At 46.7% G+C, this 20,367-nt stretch overlaps 1 protein-coding gene and 1 pseudogene across 4 annotated transcripts; one reads left to right on the top strand and one right to left on the bottom strand.

The window, feature by feature from the left end:
- Window positions 1-5,113: 5,113 nt before the first annotated feature.
- On the bottom strand, window positions 5,114-5,219 carry LOC114708836 (annotated as a pseudogene).
- A 5,740-nt stretch (window positions 5,220-10,959) lies between these two features.
- Window positions 10,960-20,178, top strand: Lrrc23 (leucine rich repeat containing 23). 4 transcript variants are annotated; one of them, XM_028892324.2, is made up of 8 exons: window positions 10,960-11,087; window positions 11,869-12,012; window positions 12,098-12,207; window positions 12,620-12,873; window positions 14,274-14,404; window positions 16,978-17,114; window positions 19,129-19,417; window positions 19,851-20,178. In XM_028892324.2, exons 2-7 carry the CDS (start codon window positions 11,887-11,889, stop codon window positions 19,400-19,402), a joined length of 1,032 nt encoding a protein of 343 aa, XP_028748157.1. In that variant the 5' UTR covers window positions 10,960-11,087; window positions 11,869-11,886; the 3' UTR covers window positions 19,403-19,417; window positions 19,851-20,178. The 4 variants fall into 4 exon arrangements, with proteins under 4 accessions (XP_028748157.1, XP_028748159.1, XP_028748154.1 ...); XM_028892326.2 differs by lacking the exon at window positions 10,960-11,087 and adding an exon at window positions 11,250-11,422; XM_028892321.2 differs by lacking the exon at window positions 10,960-11,087 and adding an exon at window positions 11,250-11,375 and having other exon boundaries at window positions 11,840-12,012.
- Window positions 20,179-20,367: the final 189 nt, after the last annotated feature.

A 20,367-nucleotide genomic window follows, 5' to 3' on the forward strand; every position in this document is an offset into this window, starting at 1 on the left:
ACTGTTCTATTGCTGTGCAGACGCCATGACCAAGGCAATTTACAGAAGAAAGAGTCTAACTGGAGACTCAGGGTTCCAGAGGGTTGGCGTCTCTGACTACGTGGCTGGGCCCATGGCGGCAGGCAGGCACTGGAACAGAAACTGGAGAGCTTACATCCTGATCCACATGCACAAGATGACGGTAGGCAGGGGCAGAAAGAGCTAACTGGAAATGATGGGTTTTGAAAGCTCAAAGTCCACCCCGGTGACGGATCTCCTCCAACAGGCCCACACCTCCTACTTTTCAAACAATTCCATCAACCAGGGACCAGGCATTCAATATGTGAGCCTATGGGGCCATTCTCATTCAGATCACCACAGACTTTGTCTATTTATCTATTTCTGAATAGGCTCTGACTGTATAGAGCAGACTAGCCTAAAACTAATTGATTAACTAATTAATTAATTTTCGGGTTTTTGACCAGTGTAAACTAGCCTCAAACTATTTAAGTAATTAATTAGTTAATTAAGTTTTGGGATTTTGAGACAGTTTTTCTACATAGTCCTGGATGTCCTAGAACTCACTACATAGACCAGGCCATCCTTGAACTCATAGAGATCTGCATGGCTCTGCCTCTCGAGTGCTGGGATTAAAGGTGTGCACCACCATGCCCACCTCCCTCAAATTATTTTTGTAAGGGTGTTGAAGAGAATGATTTGGCAGTTAAGAGTACTTGTTGCTCTTGTCAAATTAAAATTGAATGAACTTGCATTTGGGAGGCAGAGGCAGGTGGATTTCTGTGAGTTCAAGGCCAGACTGGTCTACAAAGCGGGTTCCAGGATAGTCAGAGCTACACAGAGAAACCTTGTCTCAGAAAACAAAAAACAAACAGTCAAAAACAACGGAGTGAACTGTGGCTGGTAGAAATACAAAGGTCTTCTGAGAATCAATGGTTTGCAGACAGGCACATTAAGATACTTTCCAATGAGACTTTGATCTCATGCTGTTCCCAGTCCAGAGAACATAGGCAGCTGGGTGTGGCGCTGCACATCTGTAATCCAGGAGATATGAGGTGGAGGCCGGAGGACCAGCTGTATGAGGTCAGCCTTGGCTTGTGAGCCCTAGCACCACCACCCAAAAGTAGCCAGATATACAGAGTACCTTTGGGAAGTCCCAGGGCACAGTGGCCAGGTCAAGTTCACATGATTGAAGAGTGTGATGAAAGCCCTAGACAGGCAACTGCGCATAATGCCAGGTGGAAGCAGGAAGATCAAACATCAAGGTTAGCCGGATGGTGGTAGCGCACACCTTTGGTCCCAGCACTTGGGAGGCAGAGACAAGTAGATCTCTGTGAGTTCCAGGCCAGCCTGGTCTACAGAGCAAGTTCCAGGACAGCCAAGGCTACATAGAGAAACCCTGTTAAAAAAAGAGAAGTTCAAGGTTAGGGCTAGAGAGATGAGTCAGTGGTTAAGAGCATTTCTTGCAGAGGACCAGGGTTTGGTTTCCAACACCCATATGATGGCTCATAACTACCTGTGACTTCAGTGCCAGGGAAGCCAGTGCCCTCTTCTGGCCTCCTCGGGCACCAGGCACACATGTGGTGCATGTACAGATATGCAAGCGAACATTCATACACAGAAAAATAAGTAATCTAAAAAAATAAAGTTCAAGGTTATTCTCAGCTACATAGCAAGTGTGTATAGTGAATTTGAGACAGACTTCAGGTACATGAGACCCTTAACAAAAAAAAGCCCTACACATGGTCCACTAGTCTCCAGAAAATAGATCAAATATACTCCCCTGACAAGTGATGCGACCTTCCTGCAGCTCTGAGGGTTTCCACCATGTTGCTGCCTCCTTAGCCACATTCAGTGTTGAATCCTACCTCTAAAAGAAAGGAAAAGTAAGCCTAACTCCCTTTCTCTTGAACAGAGGCAAGACTCAGAGAGACACTTCCAAAAATACACTAACTCTCACTAGAAGTGCAGAAGTGTGATTTAAAATATAATGGAACGTGTATGGGCTGGTAAGACTTTAAAAACAGTATGGTGGTATTTTATTTGTACTGAAATGTGATTTTAATTGTATGTTAATAAATAAAGTTGCCCGGGGGTCAGAGCTATTAGCAAGCCATAGGAAAGCAGGGCAGTGGTGGTGTATGCTTATAATCCCAGCACTTGGTAGGCAGAGCTAGGTAAGTCTCTGTGTGTTCAGGGATACAGCCAACATTGGAGACACACGCCTTTAAGACCTGGAGGGCTGTACATACAGGCAGTGACGACGCGATCATGTGGTTGGGTTTACAACCAATGAGAAGGCAGAACAGAAAGACTATGAAAAGACATACACACAAGAAGTAGCTCTCTTTCGGAGAGGTAGGACCACCACAGAAGGAAGGGTAAAGTTTTAGCTCTGAGCTCTGAGCTCTTGGCTTTCTTCTTTACATTGGTTCTGTGTTTCTTATTTAATAAGACGGTTGGTTACATCTACAGAACAGAGTCTTTTTAGCGGTTGATTTATCTGGCCTTATCCACCTTTTCCATATTTTTTAAAGATTCATTTTATGTTTTGCTCATACGTGTGTCTATGCAGCACTGCACGTCTGGTGCCTGAAGAGGTCAGAAGGGCATGAGAGTCGGGGAACTGGAGTTACACATGGTTGTGAGCCACCATGTGGGTGCTGGGAATCGAACCTGGGTCCTCTGCCAGAGCAACGAGTGCTTGTAAGTGCCGAACCATTGCTCCAGTCCCCACGTTTTTTCATATTTTACATTTTATTTTCCTCTTTTAGATATTTACAGCAGTTTGCTTATTAATACCCATGTTATGAGTTGAGGATTTAGCTCGGTGGTAGAGCGCTTGCCTAGCAAGCACAAGGCTCTGAGTTCGGTCCTCAGCTCCGGAAAAAAAAAAAAATACCTATGTTATATTATACTAAGGACACAGAAAAGGAAGATAGATGTATTCATTCTCAAAATATATGAGCTAGTAAATATGATTGAAAAATAAAATATATGACTTATTGTTGTTTTTCTTGGGTTTTTTTTGTTCTTTTTTAATCAATTTTCTTTTTCTTTTCTTTTCTTTTATTTTATGCACATTGGTGTTTTGCCTGCATGTAATGTCTGTGTAAGGGTGTCAGATCTTGGAGTTACAGACAGTTGTGAGCTGCCATGTGGGTACTGTGAATTGAACCAGGATCATCTGGAAGAGCAGCTAGTGCTCTTAACCACTGAGCCATTTGGTCTGTTTGTTTGTTTGTTTGTTTGTTTGTTTTGTTTTTGAGACAGGGTTTCTCTGTGTAGCTTTGCGCCTTTCCTGGATCTCGCTCTGTAGACCAGGCTGGCCTCGAACTCACAGAGATCCTCCTGCCTCTGCCTCCCAAGTGCTGGTATCGAAGGTGTGTACCACCACCGCCCGGCTGGTTTGGTTTTTGAGACGTAATCTCAATATATAGCCCAAACCAAATGACCTGGAACTTGAAGCAATCCTCCTGCCTCCGTCTTTCAAGTGCTAGGATTATAAACGAGAGCCATTGTAATTGAAGTATATCCTGACTCCATCAGCCACTGGGGGAAAGCTATCAATCATGCTGGAGAATCTAGCTCTGACTGCACAGTGTAGAGGTAACCCTTGCCAGCTAAACACAAAACAAAACCTTCAGTGGCTCCCCACAGCTTCCAGGATAGAGTCCAAGATGCTCATGGGGATCTAGCTCTGTTTTCCCTCCCATCGCACACACCCCCGCACTGTACCTCCTGTTCCAGCCAGGAGGACCACCTGCTTTCCTCGAGAAGGCACTGAGCTCTTTCTTCAGGCCTGTGAAACAGGTACCTCCTCAGTCTGGAATCTGCCCCAAATATATGCTATTGTATGTACACGATTGCTGTAAAATTATCTCCTTGGGCTTAGGGTGTGGCTCAGTGGCTGAATGCTAAGCGAGTGCTTAGGGCCCTGGGTTCCATCGCCAGCCTGGAAAACAGAAACGACAACAATAGCAAAACTCCCCTACCACTCAGAAAAAGCCCATTCTGCTGGCCAGTGTTATGGCAGCACCTGTTTCACTGTACTGGATTATGTGTGTATTTAATCAAAACACTGTAAACCCCTTGAAAAGGCAGAGACTGTACCAGGCTTGTCCCTGGGGACTTAGCTCTCGAAACCTGGCCCAGAGTAAGAGTCTAACAAAAATGCACTGAAAGATGCATCTAATATGTCTACCTATTTCTTCTCAAATAAAACCCATACTCTTTCCCATTAATCGCATCCTAACACTTGGGTCTTTCCCTTCTCCAGTGAATTAATCTCTTTGTTATTGTTCTGAGGCAGGGTCTTGCTATGCAGCCCAGTCTGAGCAGGGTAGAGAGATGGGGAAATTATGGAGACATGATGCCTAAATTAGGGTTTCTATTACAGTGAAGAGACACCATGGCCACAGCAACTCTTACAAAGTAAAACATTCAATCGGATGGCGTACAGTTCAGAGATCCACTCCATTATCATCATGGTGGGACATGGCAGCAAGCAGGCAGACATGGTGCTGGAGAAGGAGCTGAGAATTCTACATCTTTGATCCACAGGCAACAGGAAGTGAACTGAGACACTGGGCGTGGCTTGAGCACATGTGAGACCTCAAAGCCCGCCTCCATAGTGACATACCTCCTCCAACAAAGCCATACCTCTTCATAGTGCCACATCCCATGAGTTTATGGAGGCCAATTACATTCAAACTACCACACATGGGGAGCAAAAGTTCCTTTTCCTGGAGTCTGAATTCCCTCTCACCAGTAGAGAAGCAGCCTGTCCCACACAACTGACAGCCTTCTCTGTGGAGGCTGCTGACAGAGAGGTAGCAACTGGGAATCTCAGACAAGGATATTAGCAGAGGAATTCTACCTCCCTGCATCCCTGTGAGAGCTCATCTACTGGAACGCCCTCAGGCGCCCCCAGGAACCATCTGCTGAGCTTCCTTGTTGACCCTTTGAGGAAACAGCTTCAAATCACCAACACCTTACATATGACTATGATAAGACAGTGAAGCGGAGGGGCTCTTAGGTGAGCTTAACTTTCTTTTCGAACACCTCTTTCCCTCTCTTTTTTTTTTCTCACGTGTATAAAATCATTTTATAAAAATAAAAACAGTGGTTAGATGCCACGAAGTAGGTGCCTTAATCATATGCGAGTTGTTAGGCCCAAGTGCCTCCTCCATCCTGAGTGCTAACCTTCTCTCACACAACACCTCTTTCCCTCTCTTAACTGGCAGGCTTAGAATCTATATGAAAAAGGTCAGCCAGGTGGTGGTGGCGGCGGTGGTGCACGCCTTTAACCCCAGCACTCAGGAGGCAGAGGCAGGCAGATCTCTGTGAGTTCGAGGCCAGCCTGGTCTACAGAGTGAGTTCCAGGACAGCCAGAGCTACACATCGAAACTCTGTCTCAGGAAAAAAAAAACAAAACAAAAACACATGAGTGTAATAAATCAAAACAATTAATGTAATTAATGAATATCATAAAAATAATTGTTGAATGAATACTGTGAATGTAATCAATGAATACCACAAATGTAATTAATATCATTAGTATAATTAATGAATATAATGAGTGTAATTAATATCTAGAATGTAGCTGGGCGGTGGTGGCACACACCTTTAATCTCAGCACTTGGGAGGCAGAGAAAGCTGGATCTCTGTGAGCTCAAGGACAGCCTGGGCTACAGAGTGAGTTCCAGGAAAGGCACAAAGCTACAAAGAGAAACCCTATCTTGAAACAAACAAACAAATAAACAAAATGTAATTCATGCCACTGAATTGTGAACTTAAAAATGGTTACAATTGTAAATATTATGTTCATTTAAAAAAATAAGGTGAGGGATTGGGGATTTAGCTCAGTGGTAGAGCACTTGCCTAGCAAGCGCAAGGCCCTGGGTTCGGTCCTCAGCTCCAGAAAAAAAAAAAAAAAAAAAAGGTGAAATGTAATCACCATACATTATATGTGTGTATGAAATTGAAGACAGCGATGTTCTAAAATAGAAAGTGGTGATGTGCTGCGGGCCGCAGAAATATATCATAAGAACTCAGCTGGTTATGGCAAAGTCACTACCTGGAGGGATCATGGAATTCCTCCAGAGGAAGCCAAATCCCAAGGAGTTTTTGGTGTTACTTGGCTTGTTATATATCAGCTGTATTCTGTTATGAAAATCATGTGTGCCTTCATAGCTTTCCCAATTGACTTTTCCCTAAGAAGGACTAACAGTGTAGACAGAGCACTCTCTGGACATACACATTCCAGGTAATTTGGAGAACAGCCTCAGGGAAAGGCTTTCTCTGGAATCAGATATCTCCCTTGGCCACTTTCAAGGACTACAGGATACACCACCCAGGTGGACGCCCAACTGCCAAGGACTAACAATGATAACAACCCACCTGAAAGTCTCCTGACTTAAATTCCACAAGGAGACACCACCCAGGGGGGCGCCCAACTTCCAAGGACTAACAAGTGATAGCTGCCCACGTACAAGTCTCCTGACTTACAGTAAATTCACAAGAGGACGCCGCCTAGGCCAGGTGGACACTAAGTAATAGTTTTACACAATTTAGCTTAGGCCCTCCTTTCTTACAGCCTTACTAACTTTATAGACCTCTAACTACTTACCTAACCACTTCTAGGAATATTTAGATAAACTTCTGTGCTAACAGCTATGCTCAGCCAGAACTCCCAGTTCAAGCCTCCCTGTATCACCAGAGGCATCTAGCTGTACACAGGTTGCCTAGAGACTGAGCACACTTTCCCCACCCTGCAGAAAAACGTCAGACAGCTTGGACAGATAGGAGCCACAGGAAAAAAGAAGACAGTTTTATTTTCTCCCATTGACCTAGCAACTTATAGATTTTTAACATCCTTTACCAAACACATTTAAGGTTATAGTTGTGCACGTAAGACCCCTCTTCTTAGATATTACCCATATTTAGCCTTTAGTTGATTCATTAGTCACTTCCCCTTTGGGTCACAAATGGTAATTAACAACTAGTGCCCTTCTTTGTAATTCTTATCAACCCTCCATTTGATCCTGATAGTGGACAATCACTGCCTGAGGAAGTTCAGGCTGAGTGTCCTGGGTGGAGGGGAGGATTGTGATTTTGGGGAGATATATAACTGTAAAGCAGAGGACAGGACGGGGAAGAGAGAAGAGAATGGAAGAACGAGATGGGTAAGAACTTGAGAGGAACGAGCTGGGATGGGGAAGAACTAGATTGAAGAGCTAAAAGAGAGGACTAGAGGAACGAGATGGAAGATGAGGAAGAGCCAGATGGGGAAGAACAAGATGAGGAAGAACAAGATGAGAGAGAAGGAGACAGGAGAGGAGCTGATAGGGGAAAGAACTAGATAGATGAGAACCTAGAAGGGACAGAACTAGATGAAGGAATTAAGATAGAACCTAGAGGGGACAGTAGATAAATATAGAGAGAAATCAGGCAAGAAAGGAGCTAGACATGAGAACAGAACTGAAGCTGTGTATAAAGGATGTTATGCCAGAGGAATTAAAGCGAATGGATCAAAGAACTCTGAGTGCGTAGACTGATTTACCGACCCTAAAGATTCTCTGCTGGTTGATAGAGCCTTCCGAGGACCCTGGGAGGGGACTATCGAGGGGCTGGACCCCCATAGTCCTCGTTAGTGATGGTGTCATGGGGCTATGAGGATGCTGGACTAAAGTCTATCAAACTGTGCAAACAGGCAAATTGTATACTATATGAATTATTTGTCAATAAAGATTTTATAAAATGTAAATAAATGAAATAAAACATAATTATGGAATTTATACCTCCTTCCCTTCTTCCACCTCCCCTATGGCCTCTTTCTAATTATAACTGTTATATATACATATGTATGTAACTAAATTTATAAATGCAACCTGACGGGTCTGTTTAATGTTCCTGGTGCTTGTATGTTTCTGGGGTTGACCACTTGGTGACTTTTAGGAGCCTCATCGCTGGGGAAGATCATTTTTCAGTTCTTCATCTGGGGTGCGGCTGTGTGAGATGCTCCTCATCCACCGTGGCACATCCACTGGTCCTGTCATTGTCTGACTCTTGTTTAATTTAACCAGCCACACTATTGAGATTTTATGGGCTAGCCTGGGTTTACTTTCCCTGTTGAAGCCGTGAATCCAGGGTTGACCTGCAGTCCCTGAGTCCCTAAGGGATTAAGGGAAAATTCCTCAGACTGCGGAGGGTGACAGAGTGGAGCTGTGCCTCCTTTCTTGTTCCCTTGACAAGGTTAACCTTGACTTCACTGCGTAGTCTAGGCTGGCTTTGAATTTATAGCAATCCTCCTGCCTCAGTGTTGTGGAATATTATTTTAACTAGGCAAAGATGTGTTAACATTTGTTTATGCTGCAGAATATTACTTTAACTATGTGAAGGTTGTTAACACTTGTTTCTGTTGCCTTTGTTAATGATGTAAAGACGTGCTGTGTTTGTTTCACCTTGCCTGCCTAAGGCACCTGATAGGTCTAATAAAAGGCTAACCAGCCAATAGTTAGACAGGGAAAGGATAGGCAGGTCTAGCAGACAGAGAGGATAAAGAGGAGGAGGAGGAGGAGGAGGAGGAGGAGGAGGAGGAGGAGGAGGAGGAGGAATCTAGGCTCTGGGGGGAAGAATGAGAAGAACAGAAGAAGGAGGAGAGAATGATGGACATGCCTGGGTCAAGAAGCCAGGCAGCTGCCAGACAGACAGACATAGAGAAGCAGTGAAAGTCAGATACACAAGAAGGAAAGAAAGGTAAAAAGCCCCGAGGTAAAAGGTAGATAAAGAGAAACAGGTTAATTTAAGTTAAAAGATCTAGTCAGAAAGGAGCCTAACTAAGCCAAGCATTTATAACTAATAAGGAGTCTCTATGTCATGATTTGGGAGCTGGTTGGTGGTGGCCCAAAGAAAAAGCCTGGTACATCTCAGCAACGAATGACTGAGATTACAGAACTGTGTCACCATGACGGGCTTAATGCAATCGTTTACATTTGCAAAGCTCCTCCAGCTTTCAGAGTGCTTTAACTGTTACTCTCTTACCCCTATGCCCAGCACTTTGGAGGCTGAGGCAGGGTTACTGTGAGTTTGAGGCCAGCCTGGACTACACAGTATATTCCAGGCCATCCTAGGCTACAGAGTGACATCCTATCTCAAAACATCATTTTTCATTCTTTTCTTCACAACAACCTCAGTGCTGAGAATACTGAAGAGAGAGTCGGGGCCAGGAGTTTCTTTACTAAGGGTCAACCAAATGAAAAACCATGTATGGGGCTGGAGAGATGGCCTAGTGGTTAAGAGCACTGACTGTTCTTCCAGGAGACCTGGGTTCAATTCCCAGCACCCACATGGCAGCTCACAACTGTCTGTAACTCCAGTTCCAGGGAACCAACACCCTTACACAGGCAAAACACCAATGCACAATAAATAAATAAATTAATTTAAAAATGCTAGGGGCTGGAGAGATGGCTCAGAGGTTAAGAGCATGACTGCTCTTCCAGAGGTCCTGAGTTCAATTCCCAGCAACCACATGGTGGCTCACAACCATCTGTAATGAGATCTGGTGCCCTCTTCTGTGTACATAATAAATAAACAAATCTTTTTAAAAAATACTTTCTTAAAAAAAAAAAGAAAGAAAAACCATTTATTTTGTTTTTTGAAAATTCTCTAATCCTGAGGTGTATGCTGTTTCATTTTGAGGTAGTCCAAGCTAGCCTGTAACAACCTCCTGCTTCAGCTTCCAGAGAGCTCCTGTTTACAGCTGTGTGTCACCATGCATAATTCAGCAGTATAGTTTTAGATAATACAGGCTTGTGTGACATAACCCGAAGAACACACAGCTATTGAGTGACCGAGCTGTTTGGAACCTAGTGTTTATACTTTCAAGTTCCTGCTATCCCTAAAGCCCCGGTTAGTTCATTGACACCAAATGGACAGATTTGTCTATTTTGTTCCTCGGTCTAGACCGATCCAAAGAAACACTTCCTGACTTTCAGCCCATACAGCATCAGACCACTTTGAAACCTTTAAAAAGATTTAACTATGTGTATGGGGGGGTGGGGTATGTACATGGAGGCCAGAGACATTGAATCCCCTGGAGATGGCGTGATAGAGGATAAGGAGTCACCATTTGTGGATGCTGAAAATCACACCTGAGCTCCCCCCCCCCCCAAGCTCAGGGGTGTTCTAGCCTCCAATTTGCATTTTATCTAAAGTGTGTAACAAGATAAGTCCTATATCTTCCTGTACTACCTAATTGCTGTTTTCCTTAGATTCCGCAAGATAGCTTTAGCTGGGCATGGCAGGTGTATGGTAGCACACACCTGTCATCCCAGCCCTTGGGAGGCCGAGAAAAGAGGAGCTTCAAAGCAGCCTGGCCTGCGCAGACAGGCTCTCTCAAAACAAAACAAAGCACAGCAACCGCAAAAACCCAGAGAAACTCAGCGGACTCCTGCCAATTGTCAAGGCCAAGTTTATGCTACAGAATCTCAGATAAACTGCAGATCTGCCCAGACTCCCAGCCGGGCCTTTAATTTCATTTTATTTTTTCGGATTTATTAATTTTATTATTTTATGTGTATGAGCGTTTGCCTGCATATATGTACGTGTACCACATGCATGCCTGGTGCACTTGGAGATCAGAGGGGGCATCAGATCTCCCCGGAGCTGAAGTTACAGATGGCGATGGCGTGTGAGTCATGGGAATCCCGAGAGACCAGCCACCGCTCTTAATCACTGAGCCAGCTCTCTTGCAAGCCAGTCTTAAGGTAGCTTGGCCTGGGCTTCTGCTCCGTCAGGCCACCTTCCAAGGCCTCCTAAGACAATAATGAGTGAGCCGAAACTGAGCAGCCACAGATCCCACACCTTAGCATTTCTTGCTTCTCCTAGTTCAACCGCTCATCCAACCCCGCTTTGCTTCTTAGGGAGAGTCTTAAAGCACAATACCTTCGCACCTGACATCTGGCCCCTTTAAGGACATAATGGCCAGCCCCGCCTCCCGCCCACCTCTCTGCAAGACTGTTAGAAGTGGACCATTGTTTTATGTCCTCGGACAATAACCCGCGTGACACCCTTCTTGCCTCCTCCAGGTACGTGGGATTGGGAATTTGGCCCGGTAACTTGGCAACCACTGAACTAACTACCCGCTAAAGGTGGCTGTAGGGGCGCCGGGGTTTGTGCTTTACAGTTGGGTTACTCTGGGTTCTTAACGGAAGCTAGCTGCAGAGCCAAGCGTCCCCGCCCCCGTTGCCATAACAACGATATACAACCATAACTACCCGCTCGCCCCCCGCCCCAGTTGCGTCTTCCAAAAAACAGTCCTGGCCTCTCAGCACCAAGATCCTCTTCCTAACTACTTCTAGAGCAAGAGAACCAGGGTCTGCGCCCCGCTCCGAAGACAAATTGGGTTGGAGGGTTGGAGACTGTGCGTCAGGGCGATGGCGTTAAGCAGAGAGATGGCATTAGAAGAAATGAACGGAGCAGGGGTTGGGGGTGGAAGGGAACCCGGAGGTGGGGTGTAGGTAAGAGAGAGGAGGAGGGGTTGGTGGGGGAAGATTTTAGGAGGACGTGTAGATCTCTGTCAAAGGGAATTCAGGAAGCAGGGACACTGGGTTGCTGGGGCAGAGCTGGAGCCACTGTGAAGGCAGGGAAGGTCCAGGAGTATGGGAAAGTGTCCCGAAGGGAGCGAGAACCTCCAAACACAGGTTGGGAGTCCAAAGATGTTCTCCAGGATGAGGAAGGACGCACAGGTGGGAGGGAGGTCTGCTGTACAGGGTACCTGTAAATGGAGGTGAGGGACGGGAGGGTTTGGTGGAGTGGGAGCTGAGACCTCCTTTCTCAGCACCAGAACTGAGTTTCACCTGACTCCAGAGGGCAGAGGGGAGAAAGATGTCGGATGAAGATGATCTGGACGACATTGAGCCAGACCAGGATGATCTGGAAAAAGAAGAAGATGAGAAGGAGATGGACGAGTGGGATGACTACAGGAAGGAGGGAGAAGAAGTCTCTGAGGAAGTGAGAGTCTGGAGGAGGGGTCCTGGGGCCCGGGGCTAGAGGTGAGCTGCAAAGGGATGATGCCCTTACTGCCCTCCTCTTGCAGTGGATGCCCACCCCGCTCACGGAGGCCATGATGAAGGAAGGACTTTCTTTACTCTGCAAGACGGGCAGTGGACTGGCTCACGCTTATATTAAGCTGGAGGCTAAAGACAGGTGAGACCTGAGAAACCGGAGCACCATTAGCCTCCCCCCTCTCTCATTCCTGAGGGCTTTGGCTTGAGCTCATGTCTCTCTCATCTGATCTAACGGGAAGGGAAGGATGAAAGATGCCTTCAGTGTCCGTGGTCTGGATGTGCCTTGTACATGCTAGACAAGCCTTTTCGCCACTAAGCTGTCTCCAAGCCCAGGCAGAGACTCCACAGTGAAGGCCTGTCGAGCATGTACAAAGCACTGGTTTTGATCTCTGCACGGAAAAACAAGAACAAAGCTCCACCTCCCTCCTCTTCCCCTCCCCACTCTGTCGCCCACTGTGAGCTGTCCCTGCTGCCCTCTGTCTAGCGCCCTCTTCCAGTTGTCGCTGGGTTCTGATCCCTGATGGTGGATCTCCCCCCCTGCCGTCTCCTAGGGACCTCACAGACATCAACCTTTTGCGCTCCTACATCCATCTTCGTTACGTGGATATTTCTGAGAACCACCTCACAGACCTGTCACCCCTCAACTCTCTCACCCACCTACTGTGGCTCAAGGCTGATGGCAATCAACTTCGGAGTGCCCGACTGAATGAGCTGCCCTACCTGCAGATCGCCAGTTTTTCCTACAACCAGATCATGGACACTGAAGGCATCTCTCATCCCCGTCTAGGAAGCCTGGATCTCAAAGGTGGGTCCTTAGGAAGAGATACACAGAACTTCCCTTCCTGGCGTGGGGCCGACAGGAGTAGTCAGTATATGACTCTTGGCTTAGCCACACAACTCTCTGTATGGATTCAGTCATTTATTCATTAGGACACCCACAGGACTGGGGATATAATTCAGTATTAAAGCCTTGCCTATACTTATATGAGGCCTGTCCCCCCAAAAAAGGACAATTATTATAGTTCATTATAATATTCTTTTTAAATTTTATTTTTAATTACATGTGTGTGAATATGTGCAGGTGTCTGTGGGAACCAGAAGAAAGTGCCAGATCTCCTGTGATCTGCCTGATGTGGGTGCTGGGAACTGAACTCAGGTCCTCTGGAAGAGCAGCCACTTCTTAACCACTGAGCCATCTCTCCAGCCCCTCCTTAGAATATTCTTTATGATAGTTCTTCATGTGGGAGATACAGCAATGAGCAAAACCAAAAATCTCTATCCTTAGGTAGAGTCAATTCTAGTTCAGGGCGATGGTCAGTTAGCAATCAACATAATAAGTAAGTATGAGCCAGTTGTTGGCTTGCAACTCCAGTTCCTCTGTGCTGGAGGTGAAAGCAAGATTGCTGGAGTTGAAGGCCAGTCTGGGCTTCATAGGTAGTTAGAGGTCAGCTTGGCCTACAGAGTGAGACCCTGTCTAAAAAATATAACAGAAAACATAACTCACAAAGGAAATAAATTCTACAGAAGGATAGATTGGGGAAATACCACTGTGAAAGGCACAGGCGACGACCTCCTACTCTTCCACTGAGCCATATCCCCAGTTCTATTATAACTTTTTAAAAATCTTCTATATGATTTTTTAAAGGTTTATTCATACATTTTATGTATGAATACTTTGTTGGCATGTACGCCTGCACACTAGAAGATGGCATTGGATCTCATTACAGATGGTTGTGAGCCGACATTCAGTTGCTGGGAATTGAACTCAGAACCTCTGGAAGGGCAGTCAGTGCTCTTAACCGCTGAGCCATCTCTCCAGCTCTGACTTACTATACTATACTATACTATACTATACTATACTATACTATACTATACTATACTATACTACTATAAGTCTGAACCACTAGGCCCAGCACAGATGACAATTTCAAACTGTTTGTTCAGGGAAAACTTCATTTGACCAAAAATGTGCAGGAGGGAAGGAAGTCAGCTGCGTGTGTGGCTTAGGTATCACTAATTCGTTCCCCAAACACAGACAGATAAACCCTTCAGGCCCACTTGCCACGGGGCCCCAAAGATGTTAATCTGGGGTTATTCCTCCTCCCTTATACCCTGCATTAGAGGGAGAGAGGATACAGAGGGCCAAGATTTCCAGTGCTGAACGCTTAGAATGGACCTTTGAGCTCTTAATTCCCTTTTCTTCAGGGAACCGCATCCACCATGTGACAGGTCTGGACCCTGAAAAACTGACTAGCCTGCACACCCTGGAGCTTCGGGGGAACCAGATAGAAAGCACATTGGGGATCGGCCTTCCTAAGCTGAAGAATCTCTTCCTGGTAGCTCCCTGGGCCCTAGGGTGGTGCAGGGAAGGGAGCACAGCCTTGGCTTCTAACAGCCCCGGGTGTTAGCTTCGTCACCACGAGGATGACCAGCCCTTGCGTGGTGTCTGACGCTGTGGAGACGTAAAGTCAAGACAGTCCATACCGGCTTACGCTTATTGTCCTAGTATTTGGGAGGCCAAGCAAAGAGGACAGCTGAGAGTTAGAGGCCAGCCTAGGCTACAGAATAAGATTGTCTCTTAGAGGAAAAGGGAGAGGAGTGAGAAAGGGAGGCATCCAACCTAGCAGGGCATGATGTGTGGGAAATGCAGAGAAAATGCCTTAATACAGGTTGTTGTAAAACTGCTATTCGGGTACAGAAAGCAGGCTAAGGGGGCCATTTATTGTTTATTGAGACAGAGTCTTTGGGGGGAGGGGTTAAGACAGGGTTTAAACTGTGGTCTTGGCTGTCCTGGAACTCGATCTATATATAGACCAGGCTGGCCTTGAACTCAGAGATCCACCTGCCCCTGCCTCTCAAGTGCTGGAGGACATTCACCACCACCGCCCAGCCTGAGACAGGGTCTTATGTAGCCCAGGTTGACCTGAAATCACTACATAGTTGAGCATGACCTTGAATTCCTCCTGATCTTCCTGCTCCTATGTCCCAAGTGCCAGGATTCCAGTATGGGCCATTATAATCAACTATATTTTTGGTTTTGGTTTTTTTGAGACAGGGTTTCTCTGTGTAACAGCTCTGGCTGTCCTGGAACTCTCTTTGTAGACCAGGCTGGCCTCGAACTCAGAGATCTGACTGTCTCTGCCTCCCAAGTACTTGGATGAAAGGTGTGGGCCACCGTTGCGTGTGTGTGTGTGTGTGTGTGTGTGTGTGTGTGTGTGTGTGTGTGCAAGTGTGCAGCTGTGCTGTGTGTGGAAGCCTGAGGTGGACTGCAAGCATCTTCCTCAGTGGCTTTCTACCTTATGTTCTGAGGCAGGATCTCTCATAGAACCTGAAGCCCCTTATTAATTAGTCTGCCTGACCTGTAGGCTCCAGGGATCTGCCTGTCTCTACCCCAGCAGCAGGCATTACAGACTGTACAGCCCCAAGTGTGGCTTTTGACGTGAGTGCTGGGGACACGAACATGAATTTTACTTCAGGACTGAGCCATCCCCATGGCCTGTGTTTTGTCTGTTTGTTTTTTACTTGGTTTTTAAAGGTCATACCATGTAGTCCTGGCTGGCCTATGTAATCCAGGCAGGCCTAGAATTCACAGTAATCCTCCTGCCTCAGTCTCCCAGGTGCTAGGATTTGCAGATGTATGCCACAATATCTTGTTTTGTTTTTATTACTTTTAAAGAGTATTTATTTTTATGTCTATGAGTGTTTCATCTACATGTATGTATGTATGTATGTATGTATGTATGTATGTATGTATGGGTAGTGCCATGTGTGTGCCTGGTGCCCCTGGAGATCCAGAAGGAGGTCAGATCCCGTGGAACTGGAGTTACAGATGGTTGTGAGCTGCCGTGCGGGTGCTAGGAACTGAACCTGTGTCTTCTGAAACTGCAGCGGGTGCTCTTAACTGCTGGGCCATTGCTCTGGCCCCAAGTTTACCTTATTTTTGAGACAGGATCTCCCTGTATAGTCTACACGGGTCTGAACTCCTTATGTAGCTTAGACTTGTCCTCTTGTCTGTCCCCTACGTGAGTGCTGGGGTCTCAGCTGTGCACCACCCTACCAGGCTCTAAGTGTCTGTCGCTTTAGGCTGGATGTGCAGCTCCTCAGTGCTTCAAGCAGCTCTTGGTGGGATGGCTGGCAGGAGGACACAGCTGAGCTTTTGTTAGGGGAAGCTTCTTTGTTCTTTTCCTTTGGTCTATCTTTTCTTCCTCTCTTTCTTTCTTTTTTCTTTTCTTTCTTTCTTTTTTGTAATGAGGATTGAAACTAGCTCCTTGTACACACTATAGGAATGCTCTGCCACCAAACTGCCTCCCTAGCCCAGAAACTAGTCTGTGTTTCTAATTTCCAGTAACATTTTTATTATTATTCTATCATCATCATTTTTTTTTTTGTAGTTCTGGGAAATCTAGTCTTTAGACTTCTTTCCCTTTTCAAATCAAAGTGACTTTACAATTACTTCTTTATTTGGGGATGCACGCACAACACAGCACACAGATGAAGTCAAAGATGACTTGGAGGAGTTCTCTTTCCATCTTGTGGGTACTGGGGAATGACCCGGGGTGGCCAGGCTTGGCTCATGGAGCAGGCCTGCTGGCCCTTCTTTGTCCTTTTTAAGGGGCGGCATTTGAAATAGGGTCTCACACTATAGTCCAGGCATGCCCGGAGAGTCACTAGGTAGCCCAGGCTGGCTTCTCAATCTTCCTGCCTCTGCCTCCTGAATACTAGGATTGGAGGGGTGGGCTGCCCCGCCTAGATTTGGACTTCTTCGTTCTCTATACCACACTCTCTCATCTGTCCCTACTCTCCTCCACTCCTCCCTCTCTCCTTGGCTTTCTTCTTTGCTTCGTCATCCTTTCCCAGCTCCCCGCTCTCGGCCCCCCCTCTGAGTCAGTGTGTTGGGTGCTGGGTGCAGGCTCAAAACTTGCTGAAGAAGGTGGAGGGCCTGGAGAACCTCAGCAACCTGACCACCCTGCACCTTCGAGACAACCAGATTGAAACTTTGGATGGCTTCTCCAAGGAAATGAAATCACTGCAGTACCTGAACTTGAGGTACGGGTGTGCGTCCTCTCTAAGACCCACTTTGTACCCACCCATCACCAAGAGCAACTTCTGAGCCAGGGGCCTCTCCCAGTAACCCACAGCTGGGTCCGTACCTTGTTCTCCTTCTGGGTCTGGTCTTCTGCTTTCCTTTTCTTTCTTCTGTAGTTGGTTCAAAGAGCAACACAAAGATCTTCTTGTAAGCCCTGAACCCTTATGTTAATTTAATCCATAATGAAAAAGAATATATTGTATTTAGTTGGGCCTATGCTATGTTTCAGGAACATCTAAAAGAATCAGAAGTTTTCCCCTGTTTTTTCTCCTTTTTCTTTCTTTTCTTTTTGTTTTGTTTTTTGTTTTTCCAGACAGGGTTTCTCTGGCCTTGAATTCAGAGATCCTCCTCCACCACCTCCCGAGGGCTGGGATTAAAAGTGTTCACCACTGTGCTTAGCTTCTTATTCATTTTTAAACGTGGGGGTCTCGCTACATTACCCAGGCTGGCCCCGTCTCTTGAACTCAGTGTCCTGGGTGGCTGAGGTGATAGGCTTTCCTCACTATGTTGCTAACTCTTGTTTTGAAGCAGTTTACAGCCTGACTCTGTAGCCATTTTCCTGTCTATAACCTACATAAATGCCCTTCTCACTCTCCTAGGCACCAATTATTCTTTCCATTTCTTGTCTCTTTCTTCCTGAACTGAACATTACCTGTAGAGGACAGCTCTTAACTGATATTAAACATAAAATGTAGCTGGCGGTGGTGGCACACGCCTTTAATCCCAGCAACCGGGAGGCAGAGGCAGGTGGATCTCTGTGAGTTCGAGGCCAGCCTGGGCTACCAAGTGAGTTCCAGGACAGCCAGGGTTACATAGCAAAAGTCTGTCTTGAAAAACTAAAAAAAGAAAAAGAAAAGAAAAGAAAAATTACAAGGCCAGATGTGGTAGCACATGCCAATAATCTTAGCACTTGGAGATCAAAGGCAGGAGGATTGCTACAAATCTGAGGTGGTAGCCAGGTCTAAATAGTGAGTGGTTCTGTGCAGCTGGGTACACAGTGAGACTCTGCAAACAACAACAGCAAAACCAAACCAGTAACAGCAGCAAAAAGAATGGGATGTGGTGGCTCATGCCTATAGCTCCAGCACCTAGGTGGCTCAGGCAAGAGGATGTCTGTGAGTTCGAGGACAGCCTGGGCTGCATAGCCAGGTTCTGTGTCACCCCCCCACACACACACACACACGAGGAAGGGAGGAGGAGGAAGAAGGAGATGAATGGTCAGAGGGGTTTTTCTCTCAGCAGCTCTTTTCTGATAGACAATATTTGATTATTATTTTTTTTGTGGTTCTATCAATCAAACCCAGGGCCTCGTGCATATAAAATATGTATGGAGCCTAATAAAATGCCGAGAGCTCAAAGTAAGCAACGTTCCTCAAGGCCCACAGCATCTATTGAGATTAGTCTGGAATACTTAAAAATGATTTCATTATTGTTTGAAAGCCAGGAACATGCCTTTCCATACAGAGTCTCAGAAAGAAGTACGTTAGAGGACTGGCCTTTTTATTCAAGCTGAGAGACCCAATCCATCCCTGGCTCTGGGTTCCTTACTGAAGGAGGCACCCACACAACACCCCAACTCCACAGCACCCCACACTTAGGCATAGGCTCCTTCCCTGCTGACCTGCATCTTCTAACTTCTGTTGTGGTGTGGCTGATAGAAAATGTCTGCTTCTATAAGGGACATTTGTCCTTCCTCTCCAAATACAAGACAGGCTGAGGCCTAACTTTGCCGCTCCAAAGTTTTATTTAAGATGACACATCACAGAGTAGACGTTGGCATTTAGGGACTCCTTGAAGGGCAGAGGTGGGATTGGGGAATTGCATCAGGCAAAATCTGGCCACACCTGGCCGACCAGTCCTCCACAGTCATTGCTTTTAGGGCCCGGCCGGAGGTGTTCTTACAGAGGAAACCCAGTTCCTAGGTGCCGTTCAAAGCCCATTTTCTCAGCTGAGCCCTCACGACCTCACCCACAGGAGCAACATGATTTCCGACATAGGGGAGTTGGCCAAGCTGCGGGATCTGCCGAAGCTTCGAGCCTTGGTGATGTTGGACAACCCGTGTGCAGATGAGACCGACTACCGCCAGGAGGCCCTGGTGCAGATGGCGCACCTAGAGCGCCTAGACAAAGAGTTCTTTGAGGACGAGGACCGGGCTGAGGCAGAGGAGATCCGTCAGAGGATGAAGGAGGAACAGGAACAAGAACAGGATGTAGATCATGACATGGAACCATACCAGCCACCAGCTTAGCTGCCCTTCCAGATGGTAAGGGAAATGCCAGGGAGACAGCGGCCAGAGGTCAAAGGCTGGCCACACCGAAGAGGCCAGGAGAACCCTTAGCAGAGATCAGAGTTAGGGGTTGGAGGTATCTTAGGTATGAAGAAAAGATGAGAGGCCCAGGAAGAGTTGATAAAAGATACAGGAGACCAGAAAAGTGAGAACTGGAATGGCAGCCGAGGAGCTGATGTGCAGCCATACCCGGCGGAGACGATTACTAAGGGATAGATAGGTCTGGGGGCACGGAGGAGCTCATGAGGGAAGGAGGTGCGGCTGGGCCAGGGAAAAGATCCTGCACTGAAAATCTGAGTCTAAAAATAACAGGACACAGGTGGGGAGGCGAAAGGAGGGCAGAGTGAAGCGGAGAGACTGAGAAGCCCAGGGATGTGGGCCCAAGCTTCACTCTGTTCCTTTCTTCCAGGAGACCAAGACCCTGGCCTCAGGAATTGATGAGACTCCGGTGGGGACCACCACACTCATAGACCTGTGATAGGAAGGGGGAGATGCTGGCTGCCTTTTGTCTCCGAATTGAAAATCCATCATATCCCAAGGCCCAGGCTTTTTGGTGGTCATCTTTGTGTGGCTTGTTCTATAGGCCTAAACCCCTAAGGTCTGTCTGGAGCCTAGATCGGGGACAGCCCATCAAGCAGGTCTGGAGCAACCAGGATGCTTGTAGTGGTTATCTGGAGAAAGGAGCCAAGAAGGTGGGATGGGACAGTTCAGGTTTCAAATAAAAAGGTATTTTGATATTCCTGTGTCTGAGCGAGTTCACGAGCCCCCGTGGCGGGCTTCTCCATCAGCATGGTCAATACCTGTCGCAGTACTGAGTGAGGCGGTGCCCGCTTCCCTCGAGGTGGCTGGACATAGGTTAGGAGCGCAAGAGCGCTTAGCGGGTGCCTATCCCGGTCCAGGATCGCCCCGGCCCTTCCCCCACCCGT

The sequence above is a fragment of the Peromyscus leucopus genome, chromosome 3 (assembly GCF_004664715.2).
Source record: "Peromyscus leucopus breed LL Stock chromosome 3, UCI_PerLeu_2.1, whole genome shotgun sequence".
NCBI classification, from domain to species: Eukaryota; Metazoa; Chordata; class Mammalia; order Rodentia; family Cricetidae; genus Peromyscus; species Peromyscus leucopus.